This window comes from Siniperca chuatsi, linkage group LG20 (assembly GCF_020085105.1).
Source record: "Siniperca chuatsi isolate FFG_IHB_CAS linkage group LG20, ASM2008510v1, whole genome shotgun sequence".
Taxonomy (NCBI): Eukaryota; Metazoa; Chordata; class Actinopteri; order Centrarchiformes; family Sinipercidae; genus Siniperca; species Siniperca chuatsi.
The window spans coordinates 4256699-4279776 of record NC_058061.1 but is presented as its reverse complement, the minus strand read 5'-3'; the positions used below and the strand labels follow the sequence as shown (position 1 = coordinate 4279776).

General features: G+C 41.6%; 2 protein-coding genes across 7 annotated transcripts in view; one reads left to right on the top strand and one right to left on the bottom strand.

The window, feature by feature from the left end:
* Positions 1-8406, top strand: part of LOC122868199 (Snf2-related CREBBP activator protein) — a 36346-nt gene extending 27940 nt beyond the window's left edge. For all 6 annotated transcript variants that reach the window (XM_044179969.1, XM_044179971.1, XM_044179973.1 and 3 more), the window contains 4 exons: positions 197-322; positions 633-809; positions 1096-1179; positions 1988-8406. In XM_044179969.1, the coding sequence (XP_044035904.1) occupies positions 197-322; positions 633-809; positions 1096-1179; positions 1988-6886 (5286 nt within the window). In that variant the 3' untranslated portion in view covers positions 6887-8406. The remainder of the gene's footprint in view (positions 1-196; positions 323-632; positions 810-1095; positions 1180-1987) is intronic.
* A 360-nt stretch (positions 8407-8766) lies between these two features.
* Positions 8767-16549, bottom strand: stx4 (syntaxin 4). Its single transcript, XM_044180081.1, has 10 exons — positions 16294-16549; positions 15830-15934; positions 14623-14722; positions 14280-14354; positions 14118-14188; positions 13744-13852; positions 11956-12029; positions 10499-10636; positions 10314-10424; positions 8767-10107 (listed from the first exon to the last, which is right to left on the bottom strand). Exons 1-10 carry the CDS (start codon positions 16321-16323, stop codon positions 10030-10032), a joined length of 891 nt encoding a protein of 296 aa, XP_044036016.1. The 5' UTR covers positions 16324-16549; the 3' UTR covers positions 8767-10029.
* Between the last annotated feature and the right edge of the window lie 6529 nt (positions 16550-23078).

The following is a 23078-nucleotide window of genomic DNA, read 5'->3' as shown; positions in this document are numbered from 1 at the left end:
ATTGTGCCGACATTGCAACATTTTCTAATTAATGCATTGAATAAATGACACCATTAGCATAACTGCTCTTTGAGTATATTGTGGTGATAATTTCAGGACATTAAGCAATTCAAGCGCCTCTTATTTTTGTTTTTCACCAAGTACAGAGAACCACTTTCCTGTGCTGAACGTGTGTCATTTTCACTTTGTTCCTCAGCAAACCATCCGAGAGCTGTTTGATATGAATGACGGGGAGAAGAGAGAGATGGCAGTGGAGCTATCAGTGCCCCAAGCTGAGGAGGAAGAAGCTGTCAACAAACAGAGCACCACCATACTGGAGCAGGTGAGATGCATCACATGGGCCATATACTCGCATAGATTATATATGTAGCACCTAGCATTTGGTAATAATAAAAAACAAACACACTTTTTTTGCAGCACAAGACAAAGTTGAACTCGTCAAGTTGAAGAGAGTAGAAATATATAAAAATTGAATGTAACTGCTGTATTATTTAGGACTTGCTGATGTTGAACTTCCAAACTGATTGGCAGTATTTATTGAGGTTTAGGTTAAACATATCAAACAACCAAGGCTTTTCTAATCAGTATGGTGCTGTACAGATAGCCTGATCATCTTGAAATGATCCTTGCAGGCCCTGTGTCGTGCAGAGGATGAGGAGGACATAGTGGCGGCCTCTCAGGCCAAAGCAGAGCAGGTGGCGGAACTGGCGGAGTTCAACGAGAACATACCATTGGACGATGGAGGGGAACAAGAGGAAGTGGAGGAGCTCTCCAAGGCAGAGCAGGAAATTGCTGCTCTGGTGGAGCAGGTGAATAATCATGCAGTTCTGTAATTTAAGTATTAATTTAAAATTGAGAATTGAACATTGGTTTGAGCTCTTGAATGGCTACATCTACAATATAAAAAATAAATATAATAAAGTTTCTATCCATAGCTGACATCTGTGGGGCATTTTACTACCAGTTGTCAGTGAAGATGGGGGTATTTTAGCAGTAACTGAAACAGTTAGGATCTTGTTCTGCTGTATATCTGCATTATATCGATAGAGTTATTTTATGTTCAGTTAACTCACCATATTCTCTGCCTATGCCTAGCTCACTCCCATTGAACGCTACGCCATGAACTTCCTGGAAGCCTCATTAGAAGATGTATGCAAAGAAGAGTTGAAGCAGGCTGAGGTAACGCCACATCTTCATCATCATTGAAATAACAGATCTGTGTCTCAAAAGCTCAGCTTTCTAAAAGTTTGATTGAATAAATTCAGCTTTGACTTTAGACTCATCTTAATTACTATCCTCAACACAAATGTACAGGGGTGTACAAAGTAACAAACACATTTACAATACTGTTTTCCTAAAGTAAATACAATGGCTGCAACTAGTGGTTATCTTCATTATCAATTCATTTATTTTTAATTTTTTCCAAATAATAGATTGGTCAATTAGTCTATAAAATGTCAGAAAATAGTGAAAAATGAGCTCAAGGTGTCTTCTTCAAATCTGCTTCATATTGTCTGTTCAACAGTCCAAAACCAAAGATAATGAATTTACATTGATGTAAAACTGAGAGAGCAGCAAATCTTCACGTGAGAAGTTGTAACCAGAAAATATTTGGCATTTTTGCTTGATAATTGACCTGAATTCAGTTATCAAAATTGTCTATCAATTAATTGACTCATTTAATCGTTTCAGCACTACTAAATACCAATCTGGTGAAACTCATCATATTGGTTTTGACTGAGGTATTTATTCAACTTGATTGTCATGGCTACTACTATTTAGTAGTCACAAATAGACCCTCACAGCAATGATTTAAAAGTATTAAAGGGTCATTTGCCTAACAGCACTACTTTTGCTTTGTGTTATATTGTAAGATGTTTAAGTACTTTGTCCAACCCTGTAGTCCTGCACAACCAAAACATAAAGACATTTTATCAGTTTTGTAAAAACAACCTTCTAAAAATCTGTTCTGCCTGTGTCTGTTTAGGAGCAAGTGGAGGCTGCCAGGAAAGGCTTGGACCAGGCCAAAGAGGAGGGCCTAAAGCTTCACGCTTCATCTGATGACGACGACGATGACTTTTTGTCACCACCAGCTTCTGTGGAGCCTGCTCAGCCAGCTCCAGCCCGCCGTGGCCGTAAACCCAAGGACAAGGACAAGGACAAGATTGTCACCTCTACAAGGACTAGTGGTCGACTGCGTGGGGCCTCGCCCGAAACTGAGCCTGAGCCCACGACCCCTAGAGAAGTGCCTGAAAGACTCCGTCTTGGTCTGAGAGGACGAGGAGCTGCCAAAGACACTGGTACTGTGTCTACCACCCCGTCCCGCACAGACCATCACAAAACCTCCTCATCAACCAGGCCTCAAGATTCCTCCAAATCTTCAAAAGCCTCATCTCCTGCCAGAGATCAACAGACCATAAAAACCAGGACTCTACCAAACCGCTCCCATCCCAGTCCAGTGCCTTCCCCTCCTACGACCTCTCCCCCTGGAGGGAAACAACAATGTGTTGGGGAGACTGACGGCAAGAAAGGAGAGGAGAAAGACGGGGAGAATGAGAGGAGGGTGTCTGAGTCATCGCTAGAATCCAGCTGCCCACTGGACCATCAGGCAAAAGATGATGACAGCAAAGACCACAGCGCCATGTCTCCCCCTTCCACCAGCTCCCGATCGCCTCGCAAGCGTCAGTCAGCAGATGGGGAAGTCCTGCGGGGCCTGGTTGAAGACTCCCCGTCAGCCAAAGTCCTGCGGAAGCTTCCCGGAAGGCTGGTCACAGTGGTGGAGGAGAAGGAGCCAAGAAGGAGGAGGCGGCGTGGAAGCGGCACTGGAGGTGGAGGTTCTTCAGAGGAGGCAACTGTGGAGGAGAACACTGCTGGATTAGTCGACGAACCAAACAAAGACAATACATCACCAAGCCCTGACAGCAAAACTAAAGGGACTGTTACCAAATCTCCTCAGGACCAAGACTCTACTCCTAGTCCGTCTGTGCACCCACAGCCTGTCAGAAGTTATCCTCCATATTCCCCACCCCATCTTTCTCCTGACATGCCTGTGCTGAGAAATCTTCCTGTACGGCGCAGGTTGGAAACTGAATCTCGCATGGCTGCTCAGCTGGTCGAGCAACAGCAGAATCTGGGTAGAGGAAGGGGAGGGAACCAGTCCAGAAAAACTGACATACCACCAGGCAAAGACACCACTGCAACCTCTACAGAGTCCAGTGTGAATTCTCTTGTGACACCTTTGAAAAGAAAGCGGGGCCGGCCCCCTAAGACTCCCCCTAGGTTACCTGAGCCTGACAACACAGTGACCCCTTCTCCACAGCCCACTTCACCAAGTGAGGAAGGGAACCCCCCTCTCTCCCCAAAACGTAAGAGGGGTCGTCCTCGCAAAGACTCCATAACCATGCCAGAAACTGTTAGTGAAGGACAGAACTCTAAAAACGAGATCACCACTACTGGTGTATCTGGCATGTCAAAAACTGATGCTTGCCCAGAGCCAACAGTCCCGTCTCCCCTCAAGCCGGAGACCCCTGTAGCTGCTGTTGTCACTACAAGTCAGGCCTCTCAGTCTACCAAAGCTGAGGAAACAGACACTAAGACTGAGGTTTCAGCCCCTGTTTCAAATCCATCTCAATCCTCCACAACAACAACAACCGATCAAGCTTCCTCACCAGTCTCTGCTTCAGTCCAAGCACCCACTGCACCTGCACCCCAGGTGACCGCACCCCTTCCTGTGGCTGCCTCCACATCAGCCTCAGCCCAATTAGTTAGTTCAGTCCCGGCTATGGTTCCAAGCCCAGACACAGCATCAACCCAGGATCCCTCTGCATCCTCAGTCACACTTTCCACATCTGCCACTATCCCAGTCACTGCTACCCCCACTACCACAACTCCATTGCCACCTGCCAGCACTGTCACATCAACTCTTCCAGGTGTAAAACCAACACTTGTGGTTTCCACAGCTTCTAAAGCTCCTGTAGAGCCAAAACCTTCAGTTTCTACAACTGTGAAAGCAACAGGACCAGACTCTGCCAAAACCACAGTTTCCACACCAGCTGCTACCACTCCATCCACTGTGTCATCTTCTGCCATGGCCGTCAAAGCACTTCCAACATCAGTCCCTGCAACAACGATCACAACAGCTACTAACGTAATATCAGAAACAGTCAGCGTTACACCAGCAGTCACCACTACACTTAAATCAGTCACAGCTAAAACTACTGCTGTAAAGGACTTGCCGCAAGCCTCTGATCTGTCAGCTACAACATGTACCCCAGCTACTGTAACCTCCGCCCCAGCTGCCACACAGAAGGTTTCAGCTACAGCTGCTAGCCCAGCAACAGCTTCACCAAAACCAACCTCAACGTCTTCCCCCACTACAGCAACAACTATGACAACAGTAAAAACAGTCCAAGCTAGTTCATCAAACTCAACAAGTCCAAGCACAGTTCCCACTGCAAGTGCAACCATAACTGACAACGCTTCTACAACACCACCAGTAGCAACAGTCTCATCATCTGCTGTAAATATAGTTCCATCTTCTCCAGCCCAAGCAAGGACTAATGTGACATTTACCAAAGTCCCTACCAAACCTGTCTCAACCTCACCAACAACAACAGTTCAAGTGGCTACACAGGCACAGGTAACAACTGTTCCGGTGGCTGGCACGTCCTCAGAAAAACCTCCTGCTGCACCGCCCTCAGCCTGCACTCCTTCCCCAACTACAACATCTGCCAGTGTAACTACCACAACCAAGGCAAAGACAGTTACAGTAACTACATCACCCCCAACAGAGGGAGTCCAAGTAACCCCTGTAACAGCAGCAGCCCCTTCCAAAGAACACACAACTTCAACTACCCCTGCCACAACTGCAGAAAAGACTGTCAAGATCCCACCTACAGTAACAAGTTCCACAGGTGCTACACCAGCTCCATTACCAACAGCCACCACAACTACATCACCCCCAGAAAAGTCCATTACAGTTGCTACCATGAATGTCACAACTACCCAAGTATCCACTACCACAGCCACCCCTCTGTTAGTAGCAACAGCAGCAGCAACCACAGCTGCCACAACCAAAAGAGTTCCTCCTGTGTCCACCACACAGACCTCTGCAGTCCTTTCACAAAGCTCTGTGTCCACAGATGTTTCCCCAGAGGTGTCCACACCAGCCCAGACAGAGGCCCTACCCCAGGCACCCACATCTGCTCCATCTAGTGTTTCAACTGAGAAGCAATCTTCAGAGCCAACACAGAAAGTGTCTGCATCTAAAAATGACCCGGACAGGGTGACAGAAATGGAAGTAGATGCTGTGGAAGCTGAAGCAAGGACTAGCAAGGAGGAGGATGACAAAAAGCAGGCCGTCTGTAAGTCTCAGCCTAAAAGGAGAAAGGTGGAGAGTTCCTCTGAGACCAAAGACTTTGAGTCAGGAAGGGAGGGAGCAGGCGGAGAAGCACAGTCTGAAACATCCACTCAGAAAGAAGAACCTGAGCAACAGGCGGTGGAGCAAACAACTGAAGATCCGAAAACTCCAATCCAGAAAAGGCCTCTTAGTCGCCAGAGTAGCCAGGAGTCCGCTCGTTCCTCTTCGCCATCATCTGGGTGCTCTACATCAACCCTCACTCGTCATGCTCACCACAAGAGGACTTATGAGAACAGACATCCTGCCAAGAAGAGGCGAATGGATGTCACCTCAGAAACAGGGAAGGAAGAGAAGAAAGAGGAAGGCGGTGAGAAGGAGCTCACCACTGCTACCTCTCGGAGAAGGCGTTCCAGGTCTTCCTCTTCCTCCTCAGACTCTGACAACAGTGAGAGCAGGAAGGAGCACCGGTTGACTCGCTCAGCCAAGCACAGGGTACAAGATCAGGAGAGAGAAAAGGGCAACAGCCGGCAAGGAAAGAAACCTGCGCGCAACTCCGACAGAAATGCATCAAACAATGCTAACATATCCACAGGTGGAGAGTCTGGCAGTGATACATCGTCTGTTAGGATCACCAGGAAGTCTGCAGGATCTCAGCCTTCACAAGACAGTAAGGCTCAGACAAACAGTGCACCCTCATTGCCTCCTGAGCCCGAAGTTCTGGGAAAGAGGTGCTCGGCACTCAATGCAGCAGCCAAACTCCTAGCAATGAAAGGCAGGGTGGATACCCCTGGCCACACCACTCGGAAAGACTCGGGGGCTAAGGCTGCCGGGACTTCCCCTGCTTCCTCATCTGACAAGAACCAAAAGCCTAAAAGCAAAAGTGTACCAGCCTCCCCTCAGAGTAACTCTGTAACTCTTACTAATAATAAAAGCAGTGGCAGCAAACCCTCAACACCCAATCAGACAAGCCGCTCTGGTTCCCGCTCCACGAGACAATGCCCTGGTTCTCTGGTTCCACCCCTGGAAATGGAGTACAAGAGGTCTAAACCAGAGGAAAAGGAGAGGGGGAGTAGGAAGTCATTAGGGGGAAAGGAAGCTGAAGCAGAGGCGCAGTCTTCGTCCCGGGGCCACAGTGCCTGCAGCAGCATGAGCAGTGACGGCGAGGGCGACGGTGGCGGACGCAGCAGCAGAAGCCGCAGCAGCAGCAACAGCAGCCAGCGTACCCACAGCATCAGCTCTCAAAACACAGAGCACAGAGAGTCCCGTGCCACTTCCTCCGGCAGCGAGCGCAGCTCTGAGCGAGCAAAGAGTAAAGACGTAAAAGAGAAGCAGGGCCAGCAAAGGGAGAGTCGGCAGGACAGCAGGAGGTCTCAAAAGCTCTCGCAGGAGGTGACCAGCAGTTCGGGAACAGAGGGGACGCCGGACAGGGTGCTGCGTAGTGTTGCAGCACTTGCAGCGGCGCAGGCCCGGTCACCAGCCGCAAACACCCGCTCCTCTTCTGGTCAGCATCGTCACAACAAAACATGATCAGAGTGCCAAAGAGAAAAAATGGAAGCGAGAGTGTTGTTGCAGAGCATGATAAGGCAGCATGTCACGATCTCCAAGGTTGCTGCTTTGTCTGCACTCTAATGAATGCAAGGGAACTGTGTGCTGCACAAGCCAGGGACCTCCCCTGCCTCTTGGGCCCTCTCCCTTTCCAATTGGAGCTGGTCCCCTCACCAGCTCAGCCATTGTCAGCTGGGGGAAGGCTCAGGGATGCTGGACTGAGAGAGAAAAAAATGTGGCGCCATCGTGCATCCGTAAACAGACAGAGATGGTACAGTGGATAGATTCACCACTGGGACTTGAGGGTGATAAAGGTGCAAGAGGTTATAAAGGAAAGTTGTTAGTTCACATTATGTACTGTAATCATTAAAGACTGGAACACTCAGATCTTATGTGTTAAGATGGGATTATACAGCACCCTCTTATTAGGGTTATAAATGAAAAGGCATTTGTGTGACATTAAAAACTTTTGAGTGACCAGTTGTATTGTAAGTTGGAGGTTTTAGAAAGTTTGGTTTTGAAAATTTCGTCAGCTGTCCTGACTATTGTTTCTTTGTAGTCAGTTGATAAGTTATGCATATTTTATTATTTCTTCCAGGGTATTAGGAAGAGAACTGATCTGTCAATATGATCTCTGCTGCACTATGCTGGAGCTTGTCTTTGCTTGGGCCCCTTTTTTCATGTCAATTTCTGTTCATTGGATTCATTTTTAAATCCAGCCTTGCATTTCTCATTTGCACATCTGATAATGTGGCCCTCGGCTTTTGAGTACATTGTGGTGTAGTAATACATTTTTACATCAACTGTAGTCAATTAATTGGTTCCTGGTACCTCACGATGTATCTCTACAGTTCAAAAATGTATTAATTTAAGTTTGCTCCCCATCACAGACCCAGAGTAGGAAAGATCCAATTTCTTTTTCCTGATCTTCCCAAAGGCAGTTAGTTACGGTCCACTTTGTCATGTATTTATTTCAAAAAGGGCAAGTAAATGTTATTGAGTGCCTCTTTGGCCAAATGGGTTTGAACCTCAGATTGCCTTGTGAAGCACCTGAAGCAGGGGTGTTGAGCTTCTCTCGTTATTTAAAAAAAAAAAAAAAAGCCAAACAAAACACACAAAAAAAGGTACACCCCCCACAGAAAACGTCAAGTGAAGTGCTACCAAATTAATGTTTTATTTTTCACCTGAATTTTTGTCACCATCAATTCATTGCTCTTCGTTCATGTAAAAAAAAAATACTTGGACAAAATATGTGAATAAAATTACTGGTACAGTTCCAGATGACTGTAAATTGTCGATTTACTTTTTGACTTGTTTAAGCTACTTTGAGCAAACGTGATATTGGGGTTGGGTGGGGGAGGAGGGATGGGTAGTTTATGGTGATGGTCTTATTTTTGATTTCTGTCTCTTTATTTGTTGCATTCCTTTGATCCCTTGTAATTCCATATTGTTTTACTTGAAAAATTAAGACAATTACAGTTGAATAAAAAGACCAAAAATTAGTTGCCATTTTTCATTTGTGTTGAAAATTTGTGTCAGACTTCAGGTACTTACTTTTTTTTTTTTAAATGCAAAAAAAACAAACTTCTCAGTCTTCTGTATAACAGTGAATGTGTGAACTAAACAAAAAGGTCCTACAATTAATGATACAAGACTATAAGAATAATAGAACATGGTAGTATTTTATTTTAAAAACAAATCTATATTAAAATAAATGAACGTGATGCAAAATTCAACAGCCATAATATTACACAGTAGCAAAGTCACTGCTCTGCCCTCTGTCAACCTTTTTTCTGTCTGCTCGTGACTGCAGACAGACAACTTTTCTGTTGCCAAAGGAGACGAACGAGGACTGGACAACCTTTTAACAAACAGTTTTGGTTTATTTTTCCTTTACATATTTATCATTGTGGTGCACAGCAGCTAGTGTTTGTCTCTGTACATGGTTTTTTTTCTCCCCGGGTTATCCAGATTTCCCCGCAGAATTAAACTTAAGTTACTAAACTAGCAAGACAAATGGAGACTTTGCACAATGTGACAAACAGGTGACTTAAAAATAAGACATTTAATATGAGAATGTGTGTCAGGCTAAGTCACGAAGACTCGCAGCTGAAACACTGTGTGAATTCCAACGTATATAAAACAATAAAAACTCAATCCATCCCTTCTTGACAATGTTAGTGCACAAAATCACATTCTCTACTTGAGCTGTTCACATGGACAAGAAGGCACAGTTCTGAAAGAAAAGATTTCATTATGTGTTGATGCAGAAACTTTCGCGTAGCAGCTTACAACAATGTTCAAATCATAAATACAAACTGGTAGGACAAATAAAAGTGGGCCTTGGGCCTTTCACTGCAGTGCTGAGACACCTTCGTGAAATAGAAGTTGGGGGGGGGGGGCTGTTATTTCACAAAAAAAAAAATCTGTATTTACACTTGTTACATGTAGGCAGTTTGAAACAACTTTCAAGTTTTAAAAATCATCTGCATAAAGAATGTCTTAATCACCAGCAATATAGGTTATGTACAATTATATTAGTCTATTTACTCTATATGCCTATAAAAGAAAGCCCTACTCCATTACAATTGTTATTTATGTCTCCAATTCATCCAGAAACAACAACGTAACAAGAATCAACACAGTTTTCCTGAGTACAATATGATCAGCGCCAGTGTTGGATTTCAATACTGTATTGCCTTGTTCAAGGCTACTTATTTCTTCTTTTATGTAGGAGGGGGAAGGGGCACTGACGTAACAGTTCACAAATTGTCCTGGTCTTTGTGTCGCAGACCAGAATCTGACTGGGGGATTCCATAAACCAGCAGCACTACCTCTTGAGTGGAAGTGGAAATGCAGGCAAGATTGTAGTCGTTTGTGAGTTAAAAGAACAGAAAGCACATCTCTTCTTTAAAAAAAAGAAACCACCAACAAAAGTCTGTTAGGACGACAGGAAGGTTAGAGGAAGAGGAATATAAAATGGGACAAGAAATGCAGAGGGACGATAACACAAAATCCACTGACTTAATTCACCCATACATGCTGTGGGCTGAAATTATTTACATGAAACCCAGAATGAGCTTCTGCCAAACCAGTCTACAGCCAACTCGCACTGCCTGGTGTTATTAGCCCAAGGTGGAGACCAATGAGATGACTAGGATGAGGATGAGGATGGCCAAACAGATCGCGATCCAAATCTTTTTCTGCATTGGAAGAGACACAAATCGATCAATTAACACACAAGCAAAATTAAATCAGGTGCAACCTTAAAGAGACAGTGAAATGGCCTTTTTTTTTCCTGTTGAGGCAGGACATAATGTAGAGAGGCATCATTGTAAAGTGTAAACCAGTGGAATATCAGTTTAATATTAGTTGTCTTAAAGATTTTGTGTGTGAAACCACATTGTACCTTGCGTGCTTTCTGCTGATATGTTACAGCTTGCGCTGTGTTTTCCTTTGCTTTCTCCACGTAGTTTGAAGACAGTTTGATGTTGGCTTCAATCTGGTTGACCATCTCCCCCTGCACAAGGCAAAAATATCAGACTCAGATAACTCTCAAACAAGCCTGAGAGACTTCATCAGTGTTTGCTTTACCTGAGCCTCCACCTCCATGGCGAGGTACTGGAACATGTCGTGCAGGTCTCTGATGCTCCTCTCCAGCTTCAGGATCTCATCGTGCCGGGACTCAATCTCGTTCAGAGCCTGCCTTGTAGCTTTAGCATCAATCAGGATCTGTACAACACAGTGCGGATATTTATTAGCTGCATTATGGACAGTAGAAAAACTTCATGAGGCTTCAGGGTTTCATCTATGACCAGTGGTGGAAGAAGTACTCTGATCCTTTAAGTAAAAGCACCAATACAACCATGTAAAAACACTCTGTAACAAGTTAAAAGCCTTCCATTCATAATCGTAAAAGTACAAAAGTATCATCAGCAAAATGTCAAGTATCAGAAGTAAATACAGCAGTAAAATGTTCCCCATGACTGATATTTTATTATACATTAAAAATTATTAGATTATTAATACTGATGCATCAATGTTAAAGCAGCATTTTACTGAGGTGGAACCATTTTTATTTATTTTTTGTTTAAGATTCTGTTTTTGGGCTTTTTGCCTTTTTTATTTTGATAGCAACAGCTGAAGAGAGACAGGAAATGTGGGAGAGAGGGGACGACATGCAGCAAAGAGCCGCGGGCTGGATCTGAACCCGGGCTGCTGCAGTAAAGACTCTGAGGTGGAGCTAGTTTTAACTACTTTATATACAGTCCAGTGGTTCCCAGCCTAGGGGTCGTGCCCCTCCAAAGGGTCACCAGATAAATCTGAGAGGTTGTGAGATTATTAATGGGAGAGGAAAGAAGAAAAACTAATTTTTGCTGTTTTTTGTGAAATATTGAACTCTTTGAGCCTTGAACAATTATTTGAACGAGACCATCTGAGTAGGCAGAGCTACTAGTTTGTGGAATAATGTCTCTTTGTTGTAAATGATAACCTCAGACATCTGAAACATGATAAGGGGCCCCAGCTGCTTTTTTGTAACGGGTCACAAGCCAAAAAGGTTGGGAACAGTAAGCATATGTGTTTTTCTGTAAAATTTTAATCTGTAGAGTAACTAGAGCTGTCATATAAGTGTAGTGAATTAAAAAGTACAATATTTCCCTCCGACATGTAGTGGAGTAGCAGTATAAAGTAGGATCAAATGGAAATACTGAGTAATACTTGAGTAAATGTAGTTACTTTCCACCACTGTCTCTAACAGACATCGAAAGCCAGCAGGATCCTTCACACTACGAGCTACCGAAACACTAAAGACATCACTAGGGGCTGCACATGATTTTCTTTCTAATGCTTACCAAATGTGTTCTCCAGTTTGACCAGCTAGTGGGGCTACAACAGAGCAAATCTGTCATCATTTCACACACTTAAAGTCACTACTACTACAAGATGGTGGTTGATGGAAAACACCTGCAAGTGTAAATGTGTTGTGGTTTCCAACATCCAGGCAGGCAGTCACATTGTTGACACCCTCCTTTCATCTCGCGTGTACTCACGTTTTGAGTGAAAACATCCGTCTGCCCACTCTCGAGCATAGTATCCAGCTCTTCGTCTGTCACATTGGTCCCGGCTAAAAGTGAGAAGTACATTAGATCGGTGTTCTGGATGCAGGACATTCATGTTTTGAGAAATGTTGCAGGAGAGAAACTGAAAATGAAAATAATATAAACTCCCTCAAAGTTGAAAACAAAAGAGAGAAGCCTCTGTCTTTCCCTTCCTGTCAGTCTGTGAAGCTCGTGTAAATGTGGTTTTCCTCTGTAGTTGAACTGAATAAGTCTACAATGTAGGGCTGCAACTAACGATTATTTTCACGATTAATCATTTGGTCTATAAAAACATCTGAAAACAATGAAAAACGCCCCTCACAATATCCTAGAGCACAAGGTGACGTCATTAAATGTCTTGTTTTGTCCGGCCAACAGTCCAAAACCCCAAAATATTCAATTTACTGTAATAAAGAACCAGGAACCATCAAATGTTTGGTATTTCTACTTGACAAATGGCCGAGCGGATGTGAACACTCAGCCAATAGAAACACTCTGTTTGTTATTAAGTTATTATTCTAGTGTGTTTCTTCACCATTGTGGAAGATCACACACTACCAGACTACAAACAGCGTCGCTCTCATACACTGTTTACAGTTTGTGATTGCTCTGATCAATATTTATTCATAGAGTTGCGAAGTGGAAGTAAAATCCCCATAAATTGAATACAAACGTGGCTCACGGTTGGAGCGCTTCTACGGCTGGGATCATCACGAAACTCTCCCGGTTAAATCATCAGTCCAAAGTATTCACAGCTGTGTTAGAAAATATCTGTTTCTTTGACCAAAAAAAAGTTGAGGGTACAAGCCTGTGTACATAAACATTTTGAGGTAGAAGTTAACTCCGACTCCCAAGGTGCATTTCAGCAAGAAACATCCAATCACAGAGCTTCAAATTCTGTGACGTACTAAATGGCAGGAGAAAGCTGAAGATGACGGTGTGGAGAAAATGGAAAACAATCTGCAGCTTAAATCACATCTTTTTTTTGGATGGATGAATTCAGCAACCCACTGGCTTATTCTCCATGGCAACAGCGGCCGAGGCTCATGGGTATTGTAGTATTTTGAGCCAAAATGACGGATAAAAACAACTGGCTGACAAAACATAAACATATATGATTGTTACATTATCCGGGAGAGTCCTGTGTTTCTATGACCGCACCTTTAGTCAGTATATATCGGACAGAATTAATGTAATGACTAAGCTAAATGCTTTTCATAAACAGACTACAATTAAGTGTAAATATGCTGGTAAAATGAACCCTGACTATTTATATTTTTCCCAAAACTTTAACCCCCCTATTTAGCACTGATATTATATAAACATTTAATAAATGGTTTACAACAGACTATAATGTAGTTGTAAGCAGATATAAGTGTTAATGTATTTGTCAACAACTTTAACTCCTCCTGTAGGCACCACACAATAGGAGACGTTATATATAAACTACATTATAGTGTATTATAAACCATTTATTAAACCATTATATATAGTGTGTATAAATGCTTAACATGGTGGTTTGAAAGTAAAGTGTGTATATTAGAAGGTGACAGACAGAGGAAGGAGTTGACATGTGACAGATATCATGAGACAGACTGAAACCCGTGATGAGGCAACCTACAGTCCCGCACACCGAGGCAGCAGCGAGGGGAGGAAGTGATCAGTACAACTGAAGAAGACCACAGACCACAAAAGCTAACACGAAGACTAAGAAATCACAGCCGTGCTTCATGTACTCACTGATTTTGAGTTGCCTCTGTATTCTCTCCACATTGCGGTCTCTGTACTGGGCCTGGATGGTGTTACAGTGACCCATCAACTCCACAAACTCCTTGGACAAGACGCCGTGCTGGAGAGAAGCCAACATTTGGGTCACTAAACTGCTGTTTTACTTTACGGTAGCTGAAGATTCACACAAGCTGTCATTTTCAAACTGAGTGAGCGATATGGGTACATTTTCCCATATATGTATTTGTTGTTGCTATATCAATATACACTCAATTGCCAGTTTATTAGGTACACCGAGCTAAAACTAATGCAGGTGATGCATGATGGTGGTTATAATGTTCAGTTTTTGCTGAAACTGTTGTAGAGAGGTAAATTAAAGAGTCAACCTGTGTCCGCTGCATCCGAACATTTATTGGTATATATTTTCCATCCTCCTCTCCCTTTTTCGGTTCGATACCTGTGGAAAGATAATTGATAAGTGTGATTCAAGTAAACAAAACAAAAACAAAACAAAACACTGTGTTCACTTGTTATATATCAATACTCACTTTTCAGTTTTCTCTGGATCTGAGTTGCCAATGTTTTTATCTCTTCTCGAAGAGTCTGGAGCTCTTTCTTCATACCTAACCCAAGAGGAAAACAACATATTCAGCACCCAAATGCCCCGTTTCAGAGAAAGTGAGTGCCCTCTGCGTGTTGAGACTTAATCAAGATGAATTTGTAGGCCAGACAGAAAAATAAACTGCAGTGTTTGGCAATTTGTAAACTATAGCAATCATTATTACAGTTCACTTAACGGTGAAAGTCTTAAAAATCTTTGAAATCTTCTCAATTATTTGTTGACTTTGTCCAGTTTCTGGACCGACTGATGGCCTAAACGAACATACTTACTCTCCTCCGGCAGCGCCACACCCATTACAGTTTTCTGTTTGTTCTCAAGCTCAGACACTATCCTTCTGAGATTGTGCAGGCCCTCGTGAATTTCTTGCACCTAAGAAGAAAGAAGTTGTAGTTTTGTTGAAGTTTACAGATAGAAACATTTTTAACAGTTGCATTGTTTTTTAAAAGTAGATTATTTAAGTAGTTGATCAACAGAAAATGAATCCATGACAATTTAGTTAAATCAAGTAATCGTTTAACTCGTCTATCAAGCAAAAATACCAAACGTGCTCTGGTTCCAGATTCTCAAAATGGGAGGAATTGCTGCTTTCCTCTATTATATATCATCGTAAATGAATTATCTTTGGGTAGTGGACTGCTGGTCGGACCAAACAAGTAGTCTTAGGACGACACCTTGGGCTCTGGGAACTTAACTAAACTAGTAATCTATTCAATGAAAAACAATACAATTTAAATAATTTGTTAGTTTCAGGCATAGGTGTAATATCTTCTGTAATAGCAGAAGCATCATGATGCACATAGTAGTATGTAGGGCTGCAACTAACAATTATTTTCTTTATCCATTAGTCTGCAGATTATTTTCTCAATTAATCGATGAATAATTTGGTCAATAAAATGTTTGAGAATAGTGAAAAATGTCCATCACAATTTCCTAAAACCCAAGGTGATGTCTCCAAATTGCTTGTTTTGTCCGACCAATAATCCAAAACCCAAAGATTATTCAATCTGCTATCACAGAGGACTTAGCAAACTAGCAAATACTCACGTTTGAAAAGTCAGAACCAGTGATTTTTTTGGCATTTTTGCTCTAGTAGTATGGCAATAACTCTGCCTCCTTATTCATGGCAGCCCAGTACAAGGACACTGGGATTAGCAGAGACTGAGATGTTGACAAAATAAAATTTAGAAAGCAACAAAGTATCAGATAAGACTGACTCCATGTGATCATTTCTTCTACTTTAAAGCCTCAGCACTGGATATTAAACCATTCCTCAGTTTAACAATGTAAACAAACATGCACACAAAAATTATGCTTAACATTCAAAACCTTCTTTTCCAAAAAACAAAACAAAACAATAATAAGTGGGTTATGTAGATAGTACCATAATTTGAGGCAAAAACTTTAAGACAACACTTTAGATCTCAGATGATCTGTCACCTGTACGTTAATTAACACCGATGTTAAGATAAACTTCACCTTTTTAAAGAAGGCATCATTCTCCTTTTCCTCTTTGGCTGAAGAGGTTCCAGGTTTGATCATCAAGGCTTTGCCCTCCTCGTCCTCATCTGAAGCCTCGGCCTTCTGCAGTCAGATTGACAGAAAATAAAACACAAAGAAATTAAAGTGAGTGCTTTCTCGTGTCTGAAGACCTTTCCATCTTTAGCACAACAAACTTAAATCAGCCCCAGCAGCCGTGCCCTTTCCCGGCCTGACGAATGGGCTGAAACGGAAGTTGGAAATAAAATGTCGATAAAGTTAACATTCAGACATGCAAAACCGCTACACATTGTTATTTTAATCGCTTATTTAAATGACTTTCTTAGTCAAAGTTGTCACGGTGGAACAAGTTAGCGGCCGTTACTCGACAGAAGTAATGAACTTGGCTAAGTTAGCAGGCTAGCGCGCTAATGCTAACGTTAGCCGTTTACTTTGAAACTCACATTTCCTAATTCTTTAGTTCGGTCCCGCATTTTTCACGGCGAAGCAGCCAGTCAGGTGTCCGAAACTCTGCGACTCTACGCCGAAGTATGGTAAGTTGTTCCCAAGCAGAGAAACTAACTGTAAAAACTGTAAACTCTAAGTTACTGTCATTCAATAAGTGAACACAAGTAGCAACACTTCTTCTTCTTCTTCTTCTGATGCTCTTCAAAACTTTGACCGTCGACTCATTGGCGCCACCTGTGACAGCGGCGTGTAACTGCACAGGGCAGATGCGTAATTTCACTTTTATACAATGATTTACATTTTATTTGTTATTATAATATAGTTATTATTGATTTGGATATTTTTTCCATGTTTATTTTAAAAAAATAAACTGCAGTGTTTGGCAATTTGTAAACCATAGCAATCATCGTGCAGCCCCTCGTGAATTTCTTGCACCTAAGAATGGGGAAGAAGTTGTAGTTTTGAAGTTTATAGGCAGCAACATTGTTAACAGTTGCATTTTTTTTAAAGTAGATTATTTAATTAGACGATAAACAGAAAATTAATCCAAAGCAATTTTTAGGTGAGCATGTCAAGAATAAGTGTAGATAATCTGAAAAAGTGACTGAATGGAGCGTTTATATAACAAGTAACTCACTGAAATGATTGTGAAACCAGCTACTTCAAACTGAATGAAATTTCTTTCACAATGAACCAATACGTTTTTTGTTTTTTTTACCTGATTGATCTCTTATTCTGATTATTAGTGGAATAAAACAACTCCGTGCAGCTGAAGCTATGAAGGTATATTTGAGATTTACAAAAGGTCTGATATTTTAAGATGTGATAAGATGAAACATCTGGGGGAGTTATATCCTTAAAGGTACTACGACAAAAATGTTGCATCCGAACGTTTATGGGTATATATTTTCCATCCATCCCCCTCTTCCTCACATCTTTTATATATGTTTTTGCTTGTTTTTTACTAATTTAACATCAGTTTTTCTACATGATGGTCTAAAAGTTCCTCCCCTCCTCCAAGACATGAACTCTAGTTGGCAAAATTGCTGTATTTATTAATTTATTAACGTGTTTCTCAAATTTTCTCAGCCTGAACAAAAGTCAAATTTAAAAGCGCTGAGTCTAGAATATATTGGTATCCACATTTAGAAAATCACACAATGTGTAACTTAAAAAAATAAATTATATAAGTCTACAAACAACAAAATGTTTATAGTTAAAATGACAAGATGGAAATGTCTGTTTTTGGCTGATCTACTAAATTAAATACCTGACAAATTAAGTACTAAGTTTAGTAACAACAGCTTCCTACTTCACTCTGACAGCCACAAGATGATGCCATTTGCCTGCACAAACTGTATACTTGCACCAAAGCTGACGCTGCATCCAATCAAGCTGTAGTTTACACTTTATATCAGGGGCATTAAGATGGAGCTTAACTGTATTTTTAAAATCTGTCATCAAGACTGAACCTCAAAAATTCACCTGGATGTGCAAAAAGCCTGTATGGATAATTAACAATTCCCTTATGAATACTCAAGTCTTCTGACATTTCCTTTTTTTGCTATAAATAGGCCAGTTGGAGACTGATTAGGCTAATATGTACAGGCCTAACACGTCAGATAGTAAACCAAATAATCCAGATGTGACTTGATAATGCATCAGGCGTCCAGCTGATGCTGCTGACATTTAACACTTTACAGCATTGTTTGGTAGCTAAATGAACTGAGTTGGAGCCAGACAAAACATATTATTTTATACCTTAAATGCCCTTGATTTCTTCATTAAATCCAGAATCAATTAAAAATAATGTGGCTTTAAAAAAATAATGGTTAGTATTATGGGTTCTAATAGCCTGATTCAGAGATTTTTAATGCCTGTTGTGCAAAGCTTACAGGGTTATTAAGTCCTCTAAATGACCCCTGACTAATGACCTTAAACTGTACTCAATCTGACAATTAAAGGTACTCAATAATTCATTTAATTATTATTGCCTATATATGTATTTAATTACATGGCAAATGTAAGGACAATTAGTCTTTAGGCCAGTGGTTTCCAATATTTTGAAACAGATCATTATCTACTTGTGACCCCTCGTCACAGCTTATAGTTAGTGTGGTGTCATGAGTTGTGAGCATTTCAGCCATGATTGATTTTTCCTTTTCAGATTGTTTGAAGGATTTTTAGATGTCTTAAGGGGTAAAAGTATCCAGCATCTTGTTTTTCTCTTTCGTATCCATTTAATCAACGTGCGACAACTTAGATTAATGTTGGGACCTCTTGGGGGGCCCCGACCCCAAGTTGGGAACCCAAGTTGTCGTAGCCAACCCTTAAAGTTCAGCTGAAATTAAGTGTTTGTTTTTTGTGCTACAGCATCTGCTCTGTAAATCCCACGTCCTGTGTTCTCCTCTCCTCATTTGAGAAAACATAATTCTACAAACAAGATATAATTTTTTAATTTATTTATTGTAACGGGACGTCTAAATGTGATTTCAGTTGGACTTTAAATGAGAAATAAGTTGTTTTAATGGCAGTGTTGGAAGGATTTTTAGAGGTTTTCACATGTAAAAGTATCGTGCAATTCAGCGGGACAGTTACTTTAGCATTAAAACCTATCATGCATATGAACAAACAATGCAAAATATTTATTCACATAGTTCTGTTTAATCCAAATTGCATATAAACATCCATTTAGTTAATTCATGGTATAAAGTAGCAGAGGTGGAGGAAGTATTCAGATCCTTTACTTAAGTAAAAGTACTAACACCATAAGTATATAATGAGGAAAATGTACTTAAAGTATTAAAGTAAAAGTACTCGGTGCAGTGAAATGTCCCTGTGGCTGCTGTGCTGTTATATATTCTGTCATCAGGTTATTATTCCTCGTGCATTAATGTAAAGCAGGATGTTGCTGCTGCAGCTGATGATGCTTTTCATTCTGGATCCATCTGCTGATTCTTTTCTCCATTAATCGATTGATTGTTTGGTTTGTAAAACTTGTGAAAATAGTGAGAAATGCCGTCACAAGTTCTCAAAAATCTTAATTTGTAAAGTAACTAGTACTAACTAACGCTGTCAGATAAATGTAGTGAAGTAAAAAAGTACAATATTTCCCTCTGAGATGTGGTGGAGCAGAAGTAGAAAGTGGCATGAAAAGAAAATACTCAAGTAAAGTACAAATACCTCAAATTTGTACTTAAGTACAGTACTTGAGTACTTTCTTCCCGTACGCAGCTGACGTCATCAACAAGGCCCGGGACCCCCACCGACACTGACGCTGTACCTCCCATTAAGTTACATTAACGTAAAGTCTACACCCCTGACTCAGTGCGTTACATTAACGCACATTGCAAATATTCTTATATTTCTTATAATGTGAACTTTTGCACATTCTCAGGTCTCATCCCTGCACAAACTGTATAGCTGCTACAACAGTCATATTGTAGGCCTATATATATATATTTTTAGAATTATTTTTTTATATCTTATTGTCAGTTGTCAGTTTTATATTTATGCCTCTTGACTTACAGTACTTGTTTTATCTTTCTTTATATTTTCTACTTACTATGTTTATTGATTTGCACCAATATACAAAAGCAATTTCCTTGTAAGACAGAATACATGTGCGTCAATGAGAGGGACCCAGGTGGGACGGTGAGGTCACAGGGAGCAGAGGTGAAGAAGGTGCAGGACTTTAAGTACTTAGGGTCAACGGTTCAGAGCAATGGAGACTGTGGAAAAGAGGTGAAGAGGCGAGTGCAAGCAGGTTGGAGCGGGTGGAGAAAAGTGTCAGGTGTGTTGTGTGATAAAAGCGTATCAGCAGGAATGAAAGGAAAGGTGTTGGAGACGGCGGTGAGACCAGCGTTGTTGTACAGCTTAGAGACAGCGGCACTGAAGAAAAGACGAGAGGCAGAGCTGGAGGTAGCAGAGCTTAAGATGTTGAGGTTCTCTTTGGGAGGGACGAGGACGGACAGGATCAGGAACGAGGACATCAGAGGGACGGCTCATGTTAGACGTTTTGGAGATAAAGTCAGAGAGGCCAGATCGAGGTGGTTTGGACGTGTTCAGAGGAGAGACTGTGAATATATTGGTAGAAGGATGCTGAGGTTGGAGCTGCCAGGCAGGAGGTCTAGAGGAAGACCAAAGAGGAGATTTAAGGATGTAGTGAGAGAGGACATGAAGTTAATTGGTGTGAGTGAAGAGGATGCAGAGGACAGGGTTAGATGGAGGCACATGATTCGCTGTGGCGACCCCTGAAAGGGAACAGCCGAAAGGAAAAGAAGAAGATACAAAAGCAATTTCCTTGTATGTGTAAACCTACTTGGCAATAAACCTGATTCTGTAAACGTACTTAAGTAGTCAACTATACTGCTACTGGGTACTATGAATCAGTAGTCAACATAAACTATTAAAAAAAAAGTGATAAAAATGTAGTTAATTAAAAGTTATCTCCCTATGTGGCTCTGTGAGGAAGAGATCTAAGTAAACTACATTTCCCATAGTGCACCGGTGTGGACGTCGTGTCGCCAGCGAGCTGTCAGTGTTGGGGGAGAGAGAGAGTAATCGGTCCAGCATCTTTGGAGCAGCGCAGCGGGGCGGATGACAGAGACACGCAGTCCTCATCAGCAAAATGAGGAGGATTTAGCTCAACGTGTCCCCGCAAACTGGATGTTTAAAGACTGAACCTCCTCGCCTGCCATAGATAAGCGGAGGAGATCTCACTTTATTCTATCAATGAGATATGTGGAGTGGCTCTACCGCCCGGTGGTAACGCAGAAAAACACAAGATGAAGAAGCAGTTCAACCGAATGAGACAGCTGGCCAACCAAACCGTGGGCAGGTAAGGGCTGAATTTATAAAAAGACCCGTATATAAACGATGCGTCCGCTGCTTTAATTGGCTCTGACTCAAAGCGGCCAAAGCAGGAATTTGTCGCCTGTGTGATCGGCTGCCAGCTTACAGTATTCAGTCATTGGGCTTTTGCTGCTCAGCTGGTTTGATTTGCACAAAGCATTAACTGTCAGCGTAGGGCACAGTTGCAGTGTGGACGTTGTGTGATTGATTGAGCTCAGCAGGGAGGAGCGTATGCGCACACAGATGAGGAGGGAGCGGACATGGTACCCAAGGAGCAGGGCTGCTGCCCGCTGACCTGTAAAAGCAAAGGGGCACCCTGCTGGGGGGGGGATCACCCCACAGATCACCCCACAGATCACCCAGGGCTACTAATATGTCTGCAGTGACATGCATCTCAGGGAAGGGTGGCATCATTGATATGCAGATGTTTGCTCTAATGGTTAGAGGGGATGCAATATATAAACATGGCATCTCATTTATTCCAAGTTTATCTGCAGGGATTTGAGAAGAGACCATAACAAAAATGTGAAAATAAAAGCCGTTTTTCGTGTCTGGACACAGATCTTTGCCATGTTTTTAAAGGAATAGCTCTACTGTCTGGTGAATGTGCTTATGTGCTTTATTGCCGAGAGTTAGACGAGAAGATCGATACCACTCTTATGTCTGTGCGCTAAATATGGAGCTACAGCCAGGAGACAGTTATCTTAGCTTAGCATAAAGGCTGTGTCTGAAAGTAAGCTGAAAACAAAAATGTTTTTGTACAGAATAAATAAACAAGATCTTACATGTTAATTAGTGATGATAGGGGGATTTTCTTTCACCTTTGGACAGAGCCAGGCTAGCTGTTTACCCTAATTTTCAGACCTTATGCTAAGCTAAGCTAACTGTCTCCTGGTTCTAGCTTCATATTTAGCGTACAGACACAAGAGTGGTATCAATCTTCTAATCTAACTCTCAGCAAGAAAGTGAATAAGTGCATTTACCAAAATGTCAAACTATTATTTTAAGATGATAGTATTCAGACTTTGTTATTTATTTCCATTAGGACATCAAGATTTCTGATTTATTTTTTTAGTTTTGTCTGTATTTATCTGAAGGATAAGCAGGCACATTAAATCATTAATTTGTTCAATGCAGAGAAAATCTATTGGGCGGTAGTCATATGTTGACAAAGCTAGCTACATTTGGGTGTCATCTGCATAAGCATGATAGGTGATTTGATTATTTTGCGTCTTAATGGAAACATGTAAATGTTGATTAAAAGAGGCCCAAGGATTGAGCCTTAGGGAACTCCAACAAATAATAATAATTCCAATAAAAACTGGTCGCTCAAGTTTATATATGTTCATTCACCTGTGTCCTTAATACTTAATACACATGCATTTTAGTGTCTTTTTCTGGCTGCTTGAATACATGAACGACAACAAAATAATGTATTGATGCAGCCCTTGATTGGTTTTTAAATATATATTTGACCCAGTGGTTCAGATTGTAAGAATTCAGTTGATTTTAAATGTGTGCCATGTTCAAATTTTCCTCATAGTTTTACAGATGTTTCTTTTGTACTGAATGTTTATGGCAACAAGTCTTTCCGGTGATTAGCAGTTCTGGTGGCTTTGGACAACAATGTATGTATTGAGGGGGGAGGAGGGTCCCCTCTTGTACACGGGGACCCACAAACTCTAGCTACGCCCCTGGGGAGGCGAGCCATACCTGATGATTGTGGAAAGGATTGTAATAACCTGGGAAATTATAGGTTAAATGCCCACAGACAAAATTAGATTTTCTGTTTGGTGTCAAGCTGCAGAAAAGCTTTTTTTAATCCTGGAAGTTAAAGTAGAGTTCTGTTTAGTGCCTCAGTAACTGCACCATTGATGAACGTAGAAGTGATTAATCCTAGTAAATCCTGACTGCACGAAGCTGCATC

Coding starts and splice junctions, on each gene's coding strand:
- stx4 (XM_044180081.1), bottom strand. CDS start 16,323: ATGCGGGACCGAACTAAAGAATTAGGAAAT. Junction 13,853..14,117: donor TTCGGATGCAGCGGACACAG/GTTGACTCTTTA, acceptor GCTTCTCTCCAG/CACGGCGTCTTGTCCAAGGA. Junction 12,030..13,743: donor ACAGAGGCAACTCAAAATCA/GTGAGTACATGA, acceptor TCTCACTTTTAG/CCGGGACCAATGTGACAGAC.